An 18,233-nucleotide genomic window follows, 5' to 3' on the forward strand; every position below is an offset into this window, starting at 1 on the left:
CTAACTTCTATTTAAAAAATAAAAAAAGGTTATAGAGGTTGTGTAATTACATTATTCCAGGTGTTTTTAGTTATCAAATTTTAAAGAAAACTGTGATTTTACTCAGTGTAACAGTGCATTTCATTGTGTTTTCCTGTCAATCAAAGAATTGTTAAAATTTAGGTATTACATTTTTTGTTTATTTTGGCAACTTATAAAGCATAAGAATGTGTATTTAATTTAGATATTAAAACTGTTTGAAAATGGCTATATGAAAATTATAGAATACAAGTTCTATAATTTAAATGTCATCTTCATTTTGCACCAAACTTTGCACGTCATAATACAAATTTTATTAAATAAATAAATAAATACATTGCCATTTTACACATTACATTAAGGTTTACATTAAATTTTTGCTAAAGCTACATTTAATTGACTTTTTCTTCAAATTTAATGTCACTGGCAAATGACAGTTCAGTGATTCAGTGTTATCAGTTAGCTTTATTGAAAGACTGACAGATAATAAGAAACTGCATTAGGATATTTTTATACTGTTTTTACTGTTGCACACATAAAAAAATCTTCAGATATCAAATGTAAGTTAATTCTATGGAGCCCACTATTGTTTGCAATTTTACCAATGTTTTACTTGCCTGCAAATAATTATAGCTGTAGTTGTATCTAATGTTTTTCTTACCTGGATGTGAAGTTTGAAGATCCACAGGTAACAAAATCACTTTGGTATCTAAAGACCAAGAACATGCATTTTAGAATGAGGTGCATACAATTTAAATGGTTCTGTAAACATCAGTAGTAAATGTAATTTAAGTTAAAATAAATTGTAAATCTGTAATTTATTCACTATGCAGCATTAAAAAACTTATGGACTAAATCTCTAAAACACAAACTTTAAGTTATACTTTCTCTTACGTTAAACACAAACTACTTAACTGTTGCATACGTTTCTGCATTTAATATCCATCCTTAATGTGCTGCTATAACTTAGGTGAGCTAACTTTAGCTAAGTTAGCGCTAGCAAACTGAACCCCCACACCCCGACCGCCCACCAGTGACCTTGTTAATCGGTTCTGCAACGTTAGTTATACCTACTAAGTGTTTTAAAACTACTTTCACTATTTTTATTCAATAATAGCACTTTTAATCGTTAGCATAAACTAGCGTTGGTTAGCGTTAGCCAACTTAGCTTTCCATGTGAGAGCAGTCTAACTGTTAACATACCTGAGGCTACAGTACAATTTACAAAGCTAAAACCTCACCTGCCTAGCGAAGACAGCAGTTTTGCATGACTTTACAATTATCATTCGGCTAAATTTGCAACTTACCGTGTTAATCAGATCCGCTGCTGGGAGCAGTTAATGTCGACCATTGCAGAAGCTGCGTCTGCCTGCTAAATCCCGGGCAATGAAAAAGGAGTCACGCCAAACTATTAAAATCACGTTTTATGAACACCTGCCCACATCGACAGCTGCTCTAATAAATTGTCTGTGTCAACTCACTTTTATAACATTTATTCTACACAATAACCACGTAAAAAAATCTACTCAAATAAATTGCATTAGTTTTATTCAAAATATACAGTTATATAAAAACTGATATATTTTAAGTAAAGAGGAAGCAAATTTAGTTTTTTTTTGGCATAAAACAAATAAAATTAACTAGATTGCAATTATTTAAAGTAGATAGAACCAACTTTGTGAGTGTAGCACTTTTTACAGTGTACTAACTTATTAAAAGACCCCATGATTAATAATTGAGATTATTGGGGATTTGTTTTATCAACAGATGATCTCCTTATGAGCTGGAGTTGTGCGCAAATTTGCCAAGTTGAACGTCTTTTGAAATCTATACCTTTGAAAACAAAGCCTGTTTACAAATGTATTTCAAAAATCATACCTGATTGTTTTTTTTTTACACATTTTTTATACATTTTATGACACGTTTACAGCCACAAACCCACCCAACTAACCAATCAACCAAATACCCACTCACCCAACCAAACCCACCCAAAAAACAATCAACCGACCACCCAACCAACCACCCAACAGACAATCCAATCAAACACCCACCCACCAACTCGCCCATCTAACCACCTACCGACCCAAACACCCAAGTTGTTCAAATGTAGCAACTTTCCAGGGGAAGTACTTTATTTTAAATTATTGCAAGGCTGTCTAGAATACTTGATTCTGATTGGTCAGTCACAACTTCCAATATAGGTTATTACCAGATAACAATCTCTGAAACTAATAACACTGGCTCATCTTAGTTCTTTGACCATCAGTCAATACATTCAAGTTCCTTTTTATAAGCTTGTCTGTCATACTTTGACTGTTTGGCGTCATCTTGTGACTAAATATTAATAGGTTGGTGCATGCCTCATTCAGCCGTTTTCGTTTCTATCAGCTTTCCCTGTAATTAAAAAATAATAATAAACTATTACAACTCATAACAATGTTTTGTGGCTATTTTCACATGTTGTGGCAATTGGTTACTGCAAAATAAAATATTAATTAATTGTACAATAAGCCTGCCAGGCTTTATTCTGTAGTAACAACCTCCTGGATGTACTTTATCCAATATTTTATAAATTTTCTATGAGTAAATTACTAATAACTTGTTAATGATAGTAAGGAAACTTATTGTAGTAATTATGTTTCGGTATGGTGTAGCATTATGGGCTCTAGAATATGAACATTACATCATATGCAACAGTCAGTATGCTAGTGATTTGCATGCACAGTTCCCCAAATCTGAAATTTTGTAGTGTTACATCTGGGGTGTCAAACTCAATTCCTGGAGGGCCGAAGCCCTGCACAGTTTAGTTCCAACCCTGCTCCAACACACTTATCTGTAGGTTTCAAACAAGCCTGAAGGACTTAATTAGTTTGATTAGGTGTGTTTAATTAGGGTTGGAACTAAACTGTGCAGAGCTGCGGCCCTTTTGGAACTGAGTTTGACACCTGTGTGTTACATAGTAGAAAAGGCCTACGCACAGGTAAAACGGAAGCAATGTATTCTGCATAGTTTATACTGAACAATGAAGAAACTAGTGACTTAAATACAGAAGAGGATGTATTTAGGAGATGATAAAAGGAAACAGTGTCAAACTAAACAAGAAACAGGAAATAATTATTCACGTCACATTACTAATGGAACCTTATTATGAATTACCAAAGGATTATTTTATTCTGCTGATTTAAGTTGTTTCTACTCAAAATGTTTTGCAAATCACCATGCTGAAGGTATTCACAAATACACTGGCTAAAAACGCACTGAATAATGGAATGGAAAGATACGATCTTGATTGCTCATGTCGCAGGATTTTAATTCAATGCATTCAGATGGCTTTGTTGCTGTAAATCAATGTCAATGTCAACACCTTTTACTTGTGACCAGTGTTATTATTGTTCTGTCTAGTCTATATTCATATGTTCACTGTGATTTCAATGTCTGACTTGATTGCGGCCACCTTAGAAAATCTGTATTCTGAGATTATTTATTTAGCTTGACAATGAAAGCCGTGGTTCTTTCCCAACATCATTGTAATTATGCGGTCATATTTGAAGATTGTTTGACTGCTGCTGAAAACTTTCGAGTCTATGTTGGTTGAGAGGAAGATTGTTTGATTCAATTCAATCCAAGTTTAATTGTATAGCGCTTTTCACAACAAGTACCATTCCAAAGCAGCTTTACACAAGATCCATGTTATTACATTACAGAACTGGGCTACATCTATAGTATCTGGATGGATTTGAAAATCGTTTTTAGTCTAGCAACACTCCATGTCCACATGATCGTTTTTCAGTTCTTTCCTGACGGAAAACCCTTTAGTTCAGGCAATGTGCATTACAAGTGTGTACCCACACTGGTCTCATGGTTCGGCTTGGTAACGATTATCATGCCATCGATCCGGTGCAAATCGATATCTATTTTACATTTTACTTCACATCGGAACAATTCTTCTATTAAAATTTTATTTAATTATAAATATATATTTAGATATTATTTTTTTATACAATTTTGTCCTATAAAACAAACAGTCAGATATATGAACTACCTTTAAAAACTCAAGTACATGCACAGAACAACATGAGCAAATAAACAAACGTAATTATCATAGGGAAGTTCTTACACCCCTATGATTGGTCACGCGCTCAACAGAAAGGGCTGCGATTGGCTCTGGCACTGTTCACAGATGATAAACACTGATAAACAGCACTGACCATCACAGCTGCTCCATGATAGACGCCGAGGAGAAAACTCGCTCTGCAGACACACGCTTGTGTCTGTATCTAGAACTATCTCTGTAACAGCTGAGAGGAGAGGAAAAGTTACCACCCGACAGCAGGTCAAATGTCCACAGTGAGAGAGAGACATAAATGACGTCAGTACATAATAACCGGTTATGATCTTTTACTGGACCGATAACAAATTGTCCGCATCACAGTGCACAGAAGAAACTATTAATTTTGACACTCCTACTGTGCATGTACACAGATGTAAGACGATTTTATCTGCGTCATATCTGCCTGCTGTTTATTACATTCTGTCTCTTTGAAACGTCACAGCAAAATGTTCTTTTAAGAGAGACAATGAGCATGTGCAAACTGACATTAATCTTTAACAAAGTTGTCAAAATAAAAGAGAGGGGACTGGCTGCAGACTCGGTGCAGTGCAATCTGAGCTGCAGCCAATGCTTTTGAATGCGCGCACCTAACCCCGCCCCTAACCCTACCCGTCACAGTGACGTCACTCATTCCATTGAGTGCATTGAGTCCGACATTGCATCGCTGAGTGATGCAGTCTCAGCTTGCATAATAAAGGCTGCATCCAGATACTATTGAAATAAAAACCCAGCATTCAAAACCTCTTTACACTGTCGTCCATCATGTTAGCTGAATTGGTCACATGACTAAAATGCGTCATCATTTTCGAAAGCCACACTGCATCAAAACGTTTTCAAAAAGATACGTTTATCTTCCTAAAAATGTTGCCTCAGTGTGGACTGAAGACCAAAATGGATAGTAAACTATGCGTTTTTAAATGAAAAAGTACTAGCGTGGACATGGCTTGATTTTAAAAGTTGTTTGTAGATGTGTAGATGAATAGATATAGATTCACATACACACAATCTGACACACACGTATAACTTTTAAAAAATGTTTATATGTATCACTCATTTTTCTTTGCCGAAAAAAGCTGTAAAAATGATAATTGGACCTCAGTACGACTTCAAAAGAGATCTGCAGTCAATATTTTATAACAAAAGTAATACTTCAATGGTATAATACAAGGAAAAGCTGATTGGTTATAATGGAGGATAATGGTGGCTCGTAATGTACGATTGTTATAGGATACAGTACTATTAGTGATACTGTAGTGGTTCAGTTGCTTATACCATACTATATACAGTCAAGCCCAAAATGATTCATATGTAAAATTTTGACTTAAAGCTACTTTTATTCAACCAGAAATTTGTATTTATTTTTGGATCGGAAATGACACAGGCTTCTCCCAAACAATAATAAGACGATGTACATCATAATGGCTGGCAGTTCATTCCACTGTGGCAAACCCTGGAATAATAAAGGGACTAGGCCGAAAAGAGAATGAATGAATGAATGAATGAATACATCACGAAGGCATCATTGTGGGAAATAAAGCTTTTATTTACATTTGAACCAAAACTTTAGATGTAAGAACGTCAGAATTTGCCAGGGTTATGAATCATTTCGGGCTTGACTGTAAACGCTATATATAAGTGATGCAAAATATATCAGTGGCCATATCGATATTTATTAATGCTTTTTTTATTGTTACTGTTATCGATTCGATAACAATAAATCTGATAAGCCGATATTATTTCCGCTAGTTAAACCACTTCTCATGCTTGCTGCCTGCCACCTTTTTGTTTCTTACTGATATTTATTTTATTATACTGATATTATTTATTTTAGTTTACACACAGTATATTTTATTTATATATTTTTTTAAAGTTGGCCAAAAAAAATAAAAAATGTTTTTTTTTCCATCATGCAAAAACAAATAATACTTATATTTATCTGCTAATATAACGGCGTCCAAATCAAGAGTTATCGTTTATACAGTCTGAAACACTGGCAAATTCTGATTTATTCATTCGTTTTCCTTTCATTTAGTCTCTAATTCAGAGGTCGCCAAATATTCTTATGCTTGCTGCCTGCCACTTTTTTGTTTCTTACTGATATGTATTTTATTATACTGATATTATGTATTTTAGTTTACACACAGTATATTTTATTTATATAAAAAAAAAAAGTTGGCCAAAAAAAAAGAATAATTGATTAATAAAGTTTAAATATCAGTTCAAGTTTTTCTAAAGTTAAGAGGTCCTTAAAATAAAATCAGATGTTTACTGTATGTGTTCAAATTTAGATTTTTTTTTCGATCATGCAAAAAAAAAAAAAATACTTATATTTATCTGCTAATATAACAGCGTTCTAATCAAGAGTTATCGTTTATACAGTCTGAAACACTGGCAAATTCTGATTTATTCATTCGTTTCCCTTTCATTTAGTCTCTAATTCAGAGGTCCCCAAATATTCCAGCATTTATTTTTCAAAGCAGATGCCCTTTCAGCTGCAACCCAGTACAGGGAAGCACCCATACACTCTCACATTCATACACATACACTCATACACCAGTTTAGTTTATCCAATTCACCTATAGTGTATGTCCTTGGACTGTGGGGGGAAACCGAAGCACCCAGAGGAAACCCACACCAACATGGGGAGAACATGTTAACTCTACACAGGAATGCCAACCGGTCCAGCCGGGATTCAAATCAGCAACCTTCTTGCCAGTTGGTTACAGTGCTAACCACTGCGCCTCAATTCTTGTACATCATCTTATTATCTTTTTGGGAGAATCTTGTATCATTTCCAGTCTATCTGGTTGAAAAAAAGTAACTTTAATTCAGAATTTATCAGGGGTACGAATAATTTCGGGATTAACTGTATATATCGCACATATCAGTAGCCCTCTGCTTGTTTTGCTTCTGCACCATGCTTTCAGAAAACCTGTTAAAACTGATCTGCGACCCATTTTTGGGTACTGACCCACATATTTTTAAACCACTGATGATCAGTCAACAGCACTCTGGGAACTGGACTTCTGGTTATTTTGTTTGTTGCATTTCTGTTTCGTCAGTGCTAAGATGTAATAGACTGAAGGACGGCTTTAGATTTAGAGCAGTGGTTTTCTTTGAGGGGCATTTATAATACCAAATGGCTTCACCTTGAAGCAAAGAAATCCAGTATAGCACCTTTCTTGAAAAGTGACTGCTTTGACAGTGATGATTTTGTATGCTTTCAGTGGTTGGTGGGAAATGTAGTTCAGAGAGACGATGGTCTGTATGCCAGAATGAAACAGAGGGATATTGACGCGCATGACTCCATGTGGGAACCAATCTTTGTGGACGATGCAGCATTAGGACTAGGCGATTCAAAAAATAAGGTACTGGAAATGTTCATTAAGAGCGTTTATTTATTTGAGACCCAGCTTTACTTTACGATTCCTTGTTTCCTTTTAAAAGGAATTGTAGACCCAACTAGCAAATTCTGTCATCATATACACCAGGGGTGCTCAAACTTGGTCCTGGAGGGCCGGTGTCCAGCAAAGTTTAATTTCTGACCCAATCAGACACACCCAATATAGCTAATATTAGTACGCTTTCTAAAAACATCCGTCCAGGTGTGTTGAGGCAAGTTGGAGCTATAACCTGCAGGACCAAGTTTGGACACCACTGATTTGCTCACTCTTGTGTTGTCCAAACATACAAGAAGATCATATTTAGGTAAGATTTAAGCAACTCAGGTTCATTGAAAATATGTCTTAGCCTATAATTTGGTTTTACATTTCAAATACATGTGCTTTTTGTAAATGTACAAGAGATGGTGGTGGTTTTTTGTACAGATCACCTTGCGAACTACTAAGCTAAACCCAACCAATAGTGTTTTCAAAAGTGAATGCACTGCTACCACACATAGCTTTACCTTGATTTTATATTGCTTTTATCTCTTTCGTGGAGGCGTGCATCACTGAACTTGTATCCAAGCAACCTGAATCACAAGTATAACTTTGTACAAAGTGAGCAAAAAAAATTTTTTTTTAATATGTCCTGTAATTATCATTAGTGTGAAAAGGAACAAATTTATCAGCGTCACGCTGTCCTCAGGAGTTGTTTCCTTAGAAACTGCAGTCAAATGTATGTTAAAGTACGTTTTTGTGGTATTGAAGAAATAAAAGGTAAAGCATATATTTACAATAAGCCTGTGCTTTTACAACCACTAGACCCTAATTTATCCACAGCGGAATGAACCACCAATTACTCTGGCATTTGTTTTATGCGGCAGATGCGCTTCCAGCTGCAGTATTCGAAATATTTCCAATCTTACCTGTCTTGTTAAATTGAATACAATAAATATATCAGGTTTGGAATGACACAAGGGTGAGTATTTCATGACAGAATGTTGATTCATTTTAATTTAATTTGTTTTGGTGAATAATTCCTTTAAGGAATAATATTCTTTTACTCCATTGCCATTATCACCTCTTTTCCCCTCCAACCACTCTCAAAAACAAATGTTTACTAAGGTCACAAGACGTATACATTGAATATATGATCAATTAAATTTTAAGCGAATGTATAATTCAGGAAAAGGGCATTTTTTTAGTAAATGAGGTCAGAGCAATTAAAGATTTATGAATTGTATTGTATTTGCTGCTAATACAGTTATATAAACAGTTTAGAGTAACTAACAGGGAACTCCTCTGTCACGAAAAACAGCTGGAATTCTATAGAAATATATATTATAAATCTTCATATGTACCACCATACTTTGCATTACATCTACATGTGTACCGACCTCTTTCCATATGCTTGTCCTTTATTGGGCTTTGTCTGTCTTATTGGCTTGTCTCAGTCTTTGTTTAATACTGTGTTGATTTGCCTAACTCTTTCCACAAAAACCAGAAGGTAAGTCAGCATTTGTTCTCTTGTTTTTAATTTAACCTATTTTGTAATTGTAATCAATTTGTTGGGTATAAATCGTGAAAGAATATTTGTGGGCAATATTATTAGCCTTTCTGTGACATTTGTATTCTAATTCAAATATTTCCTTTCATGTTAAACAGAGCAAGGACATTTTTTTTCTAACAAAATTCTTAAAATATTGTTGTTTTTTCTTTTTTCTTTTTCTTTTTTTTAACATTTAAAAAAAATGTTTTGTTTTTAAACAATTGTTAAGGTCAATGTCATTAGCCCCTTAAAGAGATGAAATTATCCTGTTAGTTTATTCATCTACAGGTCATCCAAGATGTAGGAATTTTTTTCTTCTTCACATTGAAGAAGATTTTGAGCTAAATCCATGTTTTTTTGGCGATTTTTATTTTTTATTTTTATTTATTTATTTATTTTTTGGGGTAATGGATTCTTTTAGAACAGGGGTCTCAAACTCAAATTGGCAGGGGGCCATAGCAGTGACTGACTATTCATAGTAGGGTCACTTTAATATTCAAGCACAGCAAAAAAGTAGAAACCTGGGGTCCGTTCTTCGTATGTGGATTAGTCAGTTAGCTGGATTTGGTTATTGATGATTTGACACGATCCAGGATCGCTCCGTTCTTCAAAATTTACCCGAGAGTTGTTGTCATAGCACCAGTTCTGGTAGCTCAAACCTGCTAGGGAGCAGGTTCATTTCATATAAACACGATTAGATTGGGTCAGTTCAAGCAAAAATAATACTTAAAGTATGTACAGAATGCTGTTACTTTCTTACAGTAGTAGTTATATACACTTGAGAAAATAGTAATATATATTTTTAACTATATATATATATATATAAAGTTATTAATAAAACTTATGCAATCTGCAATCCAAAATAAAAGTACAAAGACTGCCACTTGGTGGTTTGAAGAGAACTTTTAATGATATGAACTTTTTAGATCGCTTTAGTACAATTTGTGTATAATAGACATGCACAATATGCGACTTAAAAAAAAAAGCAATAATACATATGCAGTCATGAACATGTTTTGACAGCTAATTTGACGGTGATTTGATGCTTCACAAAAGCACCTTTACCAATATCAAAAATGCATTTGTAAGCGTCTAGTTATCCTTTACACCGATTAACCAGATACTATACTACTACTATGGCTACTATAGTAAAAAAAAAATCTGCTCTAACTGTAAAACTAAATAAATTGCTAAATACTCTTGACACATGAAAGTGTAAAGCCACACAGCCCACAACAAATGTGGAAAGTTATTGAGTGTCATATTTAACAAACCATTTCCTATGAATTTTATATAATTTTGCTCACATGAATAATCGAATATTAATCAGTGATGTCATTACGCTGCTGTGCCGTCAGCCAATCATTGCATAGCTGATCATGATTTCAAGGATCGATAGATCTGTCCTTCACAACACACGCAGCGATCTCAGATCAGTTCATCCAGACATTTTAATCTGATTCGTGAACTTGTTTGAGGAACCAAATTAGCCAGAGATCAGTTATCAAGATTAACAGATCCAGGATCTGCCAAATCATCTTAGATCATTTAAGCGAGGTACGAAGAATGGAACCCTGATGTAATTGATGCACTCAGACATTCTTCCCCAGAGTATATGTAGTCAAAATAATTGGTCTGTGAAAGCAATTGAACATTAGGCTATTCTTAGATCAGACTTTTATGAAGTTTAAAAAAAATAAATAAATCAGTTGTTTACTGTATAAAAATATAACATTTTTAACTTATCGGTTATCGGCCTCCAAATCTAAAGAGTTATCGGTTATCAATATCAGCCAAAAATCCATATCAGTGCATCCATAATATTGACCTTAATATGGTTTTTGAAATGCTTTTATTCTTGCTGAAATAAAACAAATAAGACTTTCTTTAGAAGAACAAACATTATAGGAAATACTGTGTAAAATCCATTGCTCTGTTAAACATCATTTGGGAAATATTTGAAAAGAAAGAAAAATAACAGCAGGGCTAATCATTTTGATGTCAAACTGTTGATAACCCGTTGGTCAATCTGTTTGCCTTAGATGGATCCCCATGAAAACATCCTTCTCACTCCTCTGGAGATCAAAAATGAAATGGGCACATCAGAGTTAACCCTGGGTTTGGGTGACCCCCGTGCGACCATGCTTGCCTATGACAGCACCACACTGCAGTACCGGAAAGCCGGCCTGGCCAGGCACAACTTTGGACGCAATGCGCTGGAACGCCATGTTGCTCAGAAGAAGAGTCGACTACGGCGGCGCGCTTCCCAGCTTAAAATCACCATCCCTGACTTAACTGACGTGAATTCGATCGACAAATGGTCGAGAATGATCTTCCCCACAGTATTTTCATTCTTCAATGTTGTCTATTGGCTTTATTATGTCAACTAAGTGGATAGTGGGGCACCTCCCAGAAGCGCCACTTATTTTTACGTCCGTATATATTCTTCCGCTTTCCTGCCATCTGATTTTGCAATACAGGCAGGACTTACGTTGACAGATTCAAATCAGGACTAATTCTCCTTGGCCTCGAGTTCACCTTAATTGCTGGCTGACACAGATATTTTGAAGAGGTTGAGAACAAACGGTGCCTGCTCCAAAAAAAAAACAACAACAAAAAAAATCACTAGGTTTAATGTGTGTAAGTGACTTCTTCAATATTTATTTATTTATTTATTTATTTATTTATTTATTTATTTGTTTGTTTGTTTGTTTGTGTGTTTGTTTGTTTGTTTGTTTGTTTATTTATTTATTTATTTATTTGTTTATTTATTTATTTATTTGTTTGTTTGTTTGTTTGTTTGTTTGTTTGTTTGTTTATTTAATTGTCTATTGATTTTGTTTTCTAATATTTCTCTTAGAACAAGAATCTGTCCACTTGAATATGGTTTGTTTTTATCATTGCTAAAATCAAAGTCTTAAGATAAAAAAAAAAACTGGACATCCACAGCACTTCACTTTCAGTTCTTTCGAATTTCAAAAGATTCACCCCAAAAACTAAAGTGCAGTCGTGTTTAAAATATAATATTTTGAAGAACGTTGCAAAAGCGGTAGCCATTGTCCAGCAGGTGCACAACGTCATAAGATGTTAATATTAGGTCAGATTTAGGCGTGATGTCAGGTGACTAAAAGTCAATGTCTAGCTAGCGTCTAATGACAATATTTTGATGTCTAACAATGGCGTGAAATAATGTTGATATTTGGTTGATATTAGGTTGTGTTGGAAAGTGACCAAAATCTAACATCAAGCCAACAGTTTAAACCAACGTCATATTGACGTCAAATACTAACAATTATTAGTCAGGTATGGCAACCAAAATCTAACATCTGATAGACTTCATAGTGGTAATGTCCTCACAACGTCAAGCTGTAACATCATTAGGTGTTGATATTTGGTTGATTTTAGGTTGGACGTTGGATATTGACGTCAGCCTGATTTTAGGTTCTGACGTCAATCTGATTTTCATTTCCTAACAAATAAATCCCTAAGACATTGGGTTACAACAGGGGTGGGCAATCTCGGTCCTGGAGGGCCAGTGGCCTGCACAGTTTAGCTGCAACACTAATCAAACACACCTGAACATGCTAATCAGTGTCTTTAAGATCAGTAGAAATCTATAAGCAGGTGTGTGTGATTAGAGTTGGAGCTAAATTGTGCAGAACACCGGCCCTCCAGGACCGAGTTTACCCACCCTGTTTGGGTTACAACATCAGTCTGATGTCGTTGACGTCCTCTGCCTGCTGGGTGACTTCCATAATACTTTTTTCACGCTTCTATAAATGTCAATTGCTACCTTTTGTCAAAACTCGACATACATTTTTTTGTTGCATGAACTATCCCCTTATGTATCCATCACTCAGTATTTTTCCTTTATTTTAATGGTCTTGCCACGATTACCAGCGATCTGAACACCAATCGCTAACAGACTACAGATAATTTCATGGACTACAACTCCATACATGCACTCCACTCACACACACACACATGTTCCTGATCCTGACCTATTGCACACACAAACACCCAGAGGATTGACGAGAACTGATTACACACACTATTTAAGCTGCACGCACAGACAACTCAAGACTTAGCCTTCTATAACGTTTGTGGATTGACGATGAACACCGTAATAGCGGATCCAAATGCATTTAAACTCACCCCTAATCCCAACCGTCATTGGGGGATGAGCAGATCGTACCATATTGCACGAATTAGATCGTACGAATTCATATGAATTAGCCACTAAATCAAAAAGTTACGAATTGCCGTGAGATTGCATTGGTAAACCAGGTTACAGATTGTTACTTTAGCATTTTTACAGTTTACTATGGAAGTCAATGCCCCCAGTATTTTACAGTATATCTTCCTTTGTGTTCAACACAAGAACAAAACTCAAAGTGGTTTGAAACAAGTGGAGGATAAGTAAACAATTCCAGAATTTCAATTCACTAAACTATCTCTTTCATTTCAGCATGCTGTGTTACTCCCACCAACACAAACTCAACTTTCGACTCAAATTTTAATCGGAATTAAATCAGATTTAATCTGATATTCGGTTTGTCTATCCATTAGCATTCCCATCGGTCTCAGTGGCAGTTTCTCTGAATGTGACCTGAAAGCTGCCATCTTGGCTCATGAGCACTCAGTTTACGTGAGTTGTAAATGTCATGTGAAGCCCATTTTCCCATTTGTATGATGGCTTGAAAAAAAAAAAAAACATGCCACTGGCAAAACATGATAAATATTTGATCTATTTTATATTTAATCAGACTATGGAAGTACATACTTGCTTTTGAATAGCTGCCATTGGAGACATAATTTTGCCTGCAAAAAAATTGTGTTGCATTCTGTCGGTTTATCTTCAAACGAAGAAAACCATTGTTTTATTGAAAGGAAATTATTTATTTGGAGCATTTTGACACTAAAATATGGCTTCCAGTTCTTTTTTAAGACATTTTGAAGACCTAATTTAAATCGTTCTAAATTGCCGGATAACATCATATATAAAACACAGGGTATAACCTGCAGATACAAGTAGACTTCTGATAATTGATTTAAAAATAACAAATATTGAAGATGTTTCTGAATGATCAGTTTCTTATAATGTTTTCATTTTAGTGTTTTCATTAACATTTTCAGTGAAAGCATCATAGGTAGTACTTTGTCATAGTTTAATACCTTCTCATGCTTAGTTATAGCTAGGGTCGGATGAAATCTGCGAGCATTTTTTGCAATATCTGCGCAGAATTTTGTTAAAAATCTGGGGATTTATGTGAAATGATTTTAGGAGTTTCATAACTAAAATCTTATTATATGAAATAAAAAGTAATAATATTTTAACTTGTATTTAATGTTTAGAATGCAAATCCAACTAGATCCACTTTAGTTGGTAAACAAAGCAAGTCCCTCATATAATATATCTACTAAAAGACAGAAAATATTACTTTACAAACTTTTTTTAAATAAAACATAAATATTTTCATATTAGCCAGTAATATTACTGGAATTAATTTAAAAACGGAATAAATATGAATGTCAACACATTAACACAAGTAAATACACAGAATCAATGATGGGCTAAAATTCTGCGGAATTCTGCATGCGCAGATTCTGTGTGGGCCTAGTCATAGCTTAATAAAATATAACATTGTTACTGTATTTTTATCAGATTTTTTTTATTATTATTTTATTTATTTATTTATTTATTTTATTTTTTTTTTTGAAGTTGGTTTAGGTGCTGAAAATTTCAAAAATGTAAAGCAAAAATGTAAAACTTAAGTTTTACTTTTACAAATAAACAAATGTGAGAGACATTTTAACTACAATTAATATTGAAAATGGAACATTATAGCAACCAATTGAATATTTATTTATTTGGTTGTTTAATTATTTATTTATTTGTTGTGTGGAAAGCATAATTTTAAGTATATATATATATATATATATATATATATATATATATATGAGCAATATCATACGAGTAGCAGTGTGATATGGCTGTATATCAGCACTGGTGGTAGGCATGCTTTGGGTCGAGGCCACAGGCCGAGTGTCTTAGTGTCCCACCAATGACGATATAAAGCCATAGAATTGTCATAATGCGTTTATACAACAGTTTGACTGCATAATTGTGCGTATGAAAAAGAAAGTCAAACATGAAGAGTCTCAAAAAAACCTTTTGTATGAGGAACTACTTTCTTCACCCATTCTCTCACATCTGCAGCTGACTGTCAGAACAGCCGAAACCGTTGCTTAAAAGACATGTCACTTTAGAGCTAGTATTTGAATAATTCTCTAGCGTAATATCTAAAGTGATGAAAAAACAGGTGCTTTTGCTCACATTTTAAGATTATAAGGTGAAACGGCATGAAATGCCATCAGTCTACAGAGATTTTCCAGTATTTCTCTGTTGCAATCAGGAGATCACAATAATTAACCCAACAAAAAGCCAAAGCAAAGCAAACACTAGCAGATAACTATCCTATAAATACAGCACAACATACTAAAGAGAGATCAACTTGGAATGTCACTTACCTATTTAATAATGATTTGATTAGATGTAGTTTGAAATACAAAATGCAAACGCTGAGTTTTCCTCCCCAAAGGACTTAATATGCAGTATCTGTTGCCATTTTGTGACGCAACTGTATTTTTTTCTGCTCAGTATGACACTATCCTTATAAAAAACTGCATAGTTGCAATCTAAACAACTACATCCTCACCTACAAAAGCCTCAAAAGTACATTATGTTGTCTAACAGCTGCAATATTTGTCAAACTGTTGTGAGTTTATTGATCCGCTGTCACTCTATGTGGGCGGAGTAATACACAAGGCCTAAGAGGCTGTACGAGTGCTGTTATTGCAGAATATCACATGGCTATCAGCCAATCAGATTCTAGAACCAGACAGAATTGTTGTGTGCACATTATTATTATTATTATTATTATTATTATTATTATTATTATTATTATATACACTAAAATCAAAGCAGATCATACAGTTGTACTTGGAAGATTTATAGTTTTATTTATTTTTATTCATTTATTTTCATGTAACCACTTCAATTGGTGTATGTTCTTTCTTTCGTTCTTTCTTTTTGGATGTATGCCTTTACAGATGAGCAGGCACTTTAACCATCTTCAAACATTATACATATTCATACTACTTTTGCTTTAATAAGCCAGCAGTTAAGGAATCTCTTGGCGTTGTTAACAAACAAACAAACAAACAAACACAAAAAAAGACTAAACAAATGAAATATTTGCTTTTGTGTTGTATTGTAAATATCTTGTATAGGATTCTTAAAATACTCTTTGAATTCAAAAGAAGAGAGTAGCTCTGTGTTTACATATGAAATGATCTGAAAAGAGCGATTTATTAAAATGATGGAGGGGCTCGTGGTGGAGAAATGATACTTGATGAATGACCAATTCCATGTAAAAGAGCCAACAGCATCCTCCACCTGTGAAAAGGGCATATGAATATAGTTTAGCTTTACAATGCTTGAAAAAAAGAGATAAAAGCACAATACTGAGCAGATGTAACTGAGGAAAGTATATATACACACACGTCTTTATTTAACATTTACTTTTGTTTGCATATTTTTGTACTATTTGTTTTAGTAATGTTGGAGTTACTATCATTCAGTCATAATCAATTAATTTTTAAATATGTTAAGTTATGATGACCCTGCATGTAAAATATATATATATATTTCCATTTAAGGTCCACAGTTTATATTTGATCAAATGTCGCACACTGCTAAAAAAAAAAAAAAAAAAAAAAAAAGTTTCTTACTTACGCCTGTTTCACACCGCAAGCGTCAGCGGCGCGTGAGCAGAGCGTGAGCAGCGCGTGTGTTTTCGGCGTCCATGTTAACAGATTAGAGCTTTCATACCGCACGCAGCAGCAGCGCGTCAGAGCGAGGCGTGAGCGTCGCCAAAGCAGCAGTGCAGCGATAGTTTCGGCGCTGGGTCTATTTTTGACGCGCTGCTCACGCTCAATTAAAGTGACAGTGCATTGAGAATGACCAAAACACATTGAATGACAGTAAAAAGTAGCAATTTTACCCAATAAATGCGTTAATAATGTCAAATGGTTTATATATAGTCATTCAAATGAACTTAAAACGATTAAAAACGGCAACAAACATTTATTTAGGCCCGAACTACAAAACCAAATGTAAAACAATTTTACTATCAGTTTTGCTTAAGTTGCACACTAGTGTTGTAGGAGAGGGGAAATGGAATATTTACGGGATTTGTAGTCCATAGCGAAGTGTATTGTGGGTAGTGTAGTTCGACACGCATGCTGGATGATGTGAGCTCGCTGTGTTCTGTGCAGCTGAGCAGAGCAAGAACGTTTTAATCGGCTTTGTTTTATGTTCACTCGAGTTATTCCTACCGGGAGCTGTTTGCTCTGTGAATCTGACAACACGAAAATAAGTAAAAGAATGGCATGCATTGGTTACTTTTGTCCGTCTCATCCTCTGCACGAGCATGAATTAACGAGCTGTTATTCTGCCGCTGGACATTGCTGAAGCGGAGAAAGCAACACTAGTTTGATCATGTATAAATATCATTATAACTATATTGTATAAATATGATTATAACTAGGTCTACAGCAACCTGATAATCAAATAACAAATGACATGATAGCACTGGCGATTGTCTTCTGACTGTAGACACTTCTCATATAAGTTAGCTTGAGAAGCATACAGTACTATTTGATCTATAATATAATATAATATAAAATAAAATAAACATTTGCAGGTTAAAGAAACAGCATAGGAGGGGCGTTGGTGCAGATGAAAAGTTTAAAAAGTGTATTTGTATATAGAGAGACATGGGTAACTAGATAGAATAGACAGAGATGGGTTGATCTCTGCAGCAGCTGCCGAAGAGCTGCGCGCTGCAGACGCAGCTGGTGTGAAAGGCAAACGCCTGCGTGCTGCTACTGCTCGACATACGCGCTGCTCACGCTCTGCTCACGCGCCGCTGACGCTTGCGGTGTGAAACAGGCGTTAGAGTTTTTGTTTCGTTTCTAGTCCAAATATCTACAAAGTCCTTAAATCAAAAGGTATTTTCTACACTAGCACAAAAGTTGAGTTGTTTTCATAATCAGTATGTCAAAAAATTAGTAAGTTATTATTATTAATAATAATAATTATAATTAT

At 34.7% G+C, this 18,233-nt stretch overlaps 1 protein-coding gene and 2 long non-coding RNA genes across 5 annotated transcripts in view; 1 reads left to right on the forward strand and 2 right to left on the reverse strand.

Annotated features, from left to right (window-relative positions):
• Positions 1-1,385, reverse strand: part of LOC141379918 (uncharacterized) — a 1,947-nt gene extending 562 nt beyond the window's left edge. Inside the window, exons 1-2 of the long non-coding RNA XR_015520780.1 lie at positions 1,326-1,385; positions 680-727 (exon numbers count right to left, since the gene is read on the reverse strand). This is a non-coding gene — a long non-coding RNA (uncharacterized LOC141379918). The remainder of the gene's footprint in view (positions 1-679; positions 728-1,325) is intronic.
• Positions 1-7,140, reverse strand: part of LOC147838972 (uncharacterized) — an 89,078-nt gene extending 81,938 nt beyond the window's left edge. Inside the window, exons 1-3 of the long non-coding RNA XR_015520821.1 lie at positions 6,079-7,140; positions 2,941-3,772; positions 1,947-2,796 (exon numbers count right to left, since the gene is read on the reverse strand). This is a non-coding gene — a long non-coding RNA (uncharacterized LOC147838972). The remainder of the gene's footprint in view (positions 1-1,946; positions 2,797-2,940; positions 3,773-6,078) is intronic.
• Positions 1-13,290, forward strand: part of gabrb2b (gamma-aminobutyric acid type A receptor subunit beta2b) — a 151,475-nt gene extending 138,185 nt beyond the window's left edge. Inside the window, exons 9-10 of one of the 3 annotated variants that reach the window (XM_087301932.1) lie at positions 7,357-7,497; positions 11,104-13,290. In XM_087301932.1, coding sequence (XP_087158058.1) covers positions 7,357-7,497; positions 11,104-11,451 — 489 coding nt within the window. In that variant the 3' untranslated portion in view covers positions 11,452-13,290. Of the gene's footprint in view, positions 1-7,356; positions 7,623-7,775; positions 8,316-11,103 lie in introns of those variants that run through there. The other 2 variants (XM_087301934.1, XM_087301933.1) reach the window with 2 other exon arrangements.
• Positions 13,291-18,233: the final 4,943 nt, after the last annotated feature.

This window comes from Danio rerio, chromosome 21 (assembly GCF_052040795.2).
Source record: "Danio rerio strain M-AB ecotype USA chromosome 21, GRCz13ab, whole genome shotgun sequence".
Classification (NCBI taxonomy): Eukaryota; Metazoa; Chordata; class Actinopteri; order Cypriniformes; family Danionidae; genus Danio; species Danio rerio.